The sequence below is a fragment of the Arachis ipaensis genome, chromosome B06, assembly GCF_000816755.2.
Source record: "Arachis ipaensis cultivar K30076 chromosome B06, Araip1.1, whole genome shotgun sequence".
Lineage (NCBI taxonomy): Eukaryota > Viridiplantae > Streptophyta > Magnoliopsida > Fabales > Fabaceae > Arachis > Arachis ipaensis.
In genome coordinates, this window is record NC_029790.2 from 9,696,060 (window position 1) to 9,701,479 (window position 5,420).

At 30.2% G+C, this 5,420-nt stretch overlaps 1 protein-coding gene across 3 annotated transcripts in view; it reads right to left on the reverse strand.

Moving 5' to 3' along the window:
* Nucleotides 3,190–5,420, reverse strand: part of LOC107648042 — a 6,335-nt gene continuing 4,104 nt past the window's right edge. For all 3 annotated transcript variants that reach the window (XM_021103921.1, XM_021103922.1, XM_021103923.1), the window contains one exon: nt 3,190–4,361. In XM_021103921.1, the coding sequence (XP_020959580.1) occupies nt 4,138–4,361 (224 nt within the window). In that variant the 3' untranslated portion in view covers nt 3,190–4,137. The remainder of the gene's footprint in view (nt 4,362–5,420) is intronic.

Genomic DNA, 5,420 nt, shown 5'->3' on the forward strand with positions numbered 1-5,420 from the left:
AACTGATCACTAGTAACGTCCAAAGTTGATTTTATATTATGTACTATGTGAGATACAAACATACACACAGTGTGTGTATACATGATAGGCAACAATACAATGCAATTAATATATTCATGGCCTATTATTTTACAATAATAAAATGCTTAAGGGGGATAGAAACAATTTTACTCTCTTAGAAATTAAAGGAAGTTTTCAGCAATATAAAACTTCACGATAATCAACGAACTGCTTTTTTTTGTGGCAAGGAGCATTGATTTATTATATTTTGTAATATTCTGACTTACGTATGTGCATCATATATTTTTTTTTTGGTGACTGTATGTGCATCATATATAACGTATCAGATAAACTGACAAAAATATAAAATAACAAACATAATAAGATCACACGCTAACAAAAGTGTAAAATAACAGACATAATAAGATTACAAGCTACATAAAAAAATTTGCAGTAGTCCAAGATTGCACATGCTCTAAAATAATAAAAAAAATTAACAGACAAATTAAAAGTAGATTTAATTTGTTATCAGTTGATAATACAATAACACTACTACAAAAATAGAATTTAGCTACTAAATGCTAACTACCAATGTTAAATAATTATGATAAAAATAAATTAGCGTGTCTTTTATTTATCACAAAACATGATTATAATAGTTAAAATTTGATCTTTTAAATTTGAAATTTATACTCCTCTAATTCCATTTTTTTAGTACTCTCCTATCTTATGTTGACGAGTCATAACCGTCATGAATAAATTTTTTTAAATATTCAGATATTAACACAAATTTATGAAATTAAATCTAAAAATATAAAAAATAAATTTAGATAAAATAAAAAATTATAAAAATAAAGATAATATTTTAGCGAAAATTTTAATTTTAAATAACAGGATTTTTAACATCCTTCAATTAAAAAAGATTCGCCAACACAATTTGGGAGCGCAAAATTATTTCTTCCCGCGAAACCCAATTCCCTTTCTCCTAACCTTTTCTGCTCCCACTTTTTTAACATTGTAACTGCTTCGTTTTTTGCATTTCTTCATTGATTGCTGCTGTTCACCATTGTGCCTCTGCTACTCGCATTTGTTTTGCTCTGCTGTTAGCGTTCGCATGTTGCTGCTGTTCCTGTTCGCGTTCCAATTCAGTTCGTGTTGCTGCTGCTGGCTGCGCTCCATTGCTGCAGCTGTTTGCGTTCACAGTGGCAGCTGTGCTTCTATGCAAAGGTAACAATTTGATAGCATATACATATGAAAATTATTAAGGTTCATACACTGATTTTTGAATTGCATGTATGGTAGAAAATAAAAAGGAATTTGTTGTGATAGTTAACAGAGTTTTGTTTATTTATGTTAATGTGTTCTCCATTTGAATGAATTGTTGTTTTGAGTCTCTCTTTAATGTTAGACTCCTGATATTGTACTGATTCAATACTTTTTAAATTTCAAATTTATTGAGTACTATATACATATTCTTATTAGTTTTATAGACAATTGTTTAAAACATGTACTGAATTGAGGTTAGTCTTAATGACAACGCAGCATAAAGAGGTTCATTAAATAGAACTAAAAATGATAAGTTGATACCATACATGGCTAATGTAAAGTGATAAATAACTTAGTAATAGTGATAAAAAATTTATAAAATGATAAGACATAAAAACTTAAATGAGTTATATATTAATATTCAGGAGATTATTTTAAACTCTCAATTATTATTGAATGTCTAATTGTTTATCTTTTGAAACCTTAGGAAGAGTTGAAATTCTTATACTATGATTAGTAATGAATATTGATACTGTAATAATTAAGGATAGCTTTAAAAGATGAAAGTAGAAAAGTAGTGATGCATTGATAATTGAATATACACTATGCTAATTTGTATAGGTCTAATGCTGACCATGTATCTTTCTATGTTGCTATGGTTGAATAATCCTAAAGTTTATTTATTTTGAGGCATATCATAAAAATTTCAATTGTACGAAAATCTAGCCCAAAATATTTTTAATAAAAATTTTAAAACTTTCACCCAACTCCTAAGGAATAAAATGAAAATATGAACTAGTACTACTCATATAATATTACTAGACGACAAAGTTATATCCCAAGAACATACTAGGCGCTTTAGTGGACGTCAATCTTCTGAATATTGGACAGTGGAGATAATAGGTACGGTGCACAATAAATTTGTTTTCTCATGCTGAGTTGCTAAATAAGTGTGTTCTAAATAAATGCAAATTTTTATATTTCAATCTTTATATGTTATATTTTTTTGTGCAATCTCTTGTATGAAAGTAAAAAAATGATGCATTGATAATTGAATATACACTATGCCAATTTGTATAGGTTAATCCTGACCATGTATCTTTCTATGTTGCTATGGTTGAATAATCCTAAAGTTTATTTATTTTGAGGCATATGATAAAAATTTCAATTGTACGAAAATCTAGCCCAAAATAATTTTAATAAAAATCTTAAGACTTTCACCCAATTCCCGAGGAATAAAATGAAAATATGAACTAGTACTACTCCTATAATATTACTATACGACAAACTTATATGTATATGCATGGTTCTAGGTTTTGTGAAATCACATTATTTATCATCAAATCATCATAATCTTTTCCCTTTTCTTTTTCTTTTTGTTTTGGTCAAAATTGTTATTTATGTATCATCTCTCTAGTAATAACAAAAACTCGGTAGAAAAATAATGAGTGATGGTATGGTCTCTTTTTGCAAATTGCTCTCTTTCTCTCTCTTTTGGATGTTCAATTAATTAACTTGTTTGTTAGTTACTTTATAATTTAAATAATATAATAATTATATCTAATAATTAAAGTGACCAAATTGCATTCTTAATTAATTGATATCTCAATCCAATTTGGCCATTGGTAAGTGTGACCAAACTAATACAAGATTGTATTCCACTGCTTAATCTTTTATTTTTTTTCGGTCCACACTATATATATATATATTGGAACACCATTTTTATCTGAAACATAATATATACCGGTTTTCTAAGTTTGTTATTTTCAAAATTCAAGTCTAAAATATTTATTAACTTAGGGTCTTTGACAAATTATACATGCATCCTGATGAATATATACGTGGTGTTTCATATATAAGTTTTTTTAGATCAGTAGTAAACAACTCGACCCTTTCAGGGAATACAGAGTACTAATGTCAAGTGATTAAATTTAATCCCTTTCGGCATTACCATCAAAGACCAAAATCAACCACAAAAAACAGATTAGACAATAAACATAAACTAATAAACAAGTAAACAATACATACAGAATCAAAACATTCTTCAAAAGTAATCCGGGAATATTATTGCCCACTTTATCCATCTATGGTCCTCAATTATTGCCCTTGATTCCCACTCTTTTCTTGACTTGTATTCATTTCTCCTTTGAACTCCACATTTGTGTTCTGGAATATATGTTTTATGTTGCTTGTCTTGTTTCTTAAAAATCTCAACTCCCAATTTGTATCTATATCTCCATGTAGCCACTTTACAATGTATTTATTATCAACTATCATTTTTACATCTTCTTCTTTTACTCTCACCTCTTCGAGAACAAATTACAAGGACATTTGCAGTCCAACCAGTAATGCATCTCCTATTGACTCATGACTCACCAAATCGTCCATATAACAGTGTATTTCTTCATTTGGTTCCTGTAAATATCCACCAACACAAAATATATTTCTATCTATTTATACCACGTACAGTTCCACCATATCCATTTCCTGTCTTCTTCAAATTGCACTTCTCTCCTATATACACGGCTTATCACTTTTTTCACCTCATACCATTGGTTTACTATTATTTTTACTTTTTTCCACTCACTTTTCCATGAAACAACTTTATTCTCAAAGATTTTACTATTCCTACAATTTCAAACAGTCCACAAAGTAGCAAAGAATAACATAATCTATTTTTTTGACATATTACACACATCACAATTGATCCAACCCTCAAACCAAGTTCTAGCATCATTTACTTCTACCCAACACACACAACCCGCATTCAAGGCCATAAACCACAATTTTGAACAAAAAGAGCAATGAAGAAAAATGTGGTTTACCGACTCCTGGGCATTCTCACACAAAACAAAGTCCCTTCACCTTGGCTTATGATTCCCTCCTTATTAGTTTGTCCTTTGTACTCAACCCATCTGTTATCACAAACCACACGAGCATCTCAATTCTAGGTGGTACCAACCCTCTCCAAAGATCATCAAAGACATGCTTCATAGTTGGCTCCCCATATATTTTTCCTTCCGCTACATTGATGAATGATTTTACATTGTATCTTCCATCCGAGCTAAATCTCCATGAGGCATTATCCCTGTTACCTGCACATAAGAACACACTATCTAAAATGTTATTTAATTCTTCTATTTGTACTCTCTCCCTCTCAAAGAAATTCCTTCGCCATTGGAGACTCCACACTCATGATGAACCGATCCACACCCCACACTCATATATAGTACTATTCTTCTGATTTGAAACCGCAAATAGCCTTGGAAATTTATCTTGTAGTGATACATTCCCAACCCATACATCTTTCCACAACCTTGTTTCTTTACCATTTTCAGCACATTTTCTCAATCCCTCCTTGCAAATTTCTCTGTACAACTCATTCTTCTTTGCAAGGTTCACAATCTCCTTCCATGGACTATTGGACCCTTTATCATTGTGCTCTTCAACCGGCATTTTCATCTGAGTACCTCCACCACCACTTAAATAACATGGCTGCATTTTTCATTTCTATATCCCAACTCCAAGTCCTCCATGCTCTCTAGGCTTTTGAATAGTGCTCCATTTGATTGTTGGCATAAATTTCTTTTCTTTTTTGTTTCCCAGAAGAATCTCTTTTGCATTTGTATGATTTTCTTTGCAACTTCTTTTAGCATCTTAAAGAGGCCAAGAAAATACATAGGCAAGCTATTTATCACCGATTTTATAATTACCAATCTCTTCGCCTTTGTTAACAAACTCGACTTCCAGCTACTTAGCTTTTTTTCTATCTTTTCCAAGATCGGTTTTCACGTTGCAACTCTTCTTGGGCTTGCTCCCAATGGAATTAAAATTGCTCTCTTGTCAATATCAACTATGATGAATATATACATATGGTGGTGTTTCATATATAAATTAATTAAAATTGTTCTCTTGTCAAAATCAATTATGATGCTTTAAAACAAAGAACATACATAAGATCAGTTTCTTGTTTGTGTTCACTAACAATTTGTTAACAAAGCATTGTCTGATTACTGTTTTTATTGTCTTTTTCCTTTTCCTTTTTGTTATAGAATAGTCAAATTCTCGATAAGTATTAAGACCAGATTTATGTATAGATGCTTGTTTATATATATATATTATCAACCAATTATATTAAAAACTTTCCATTGTAA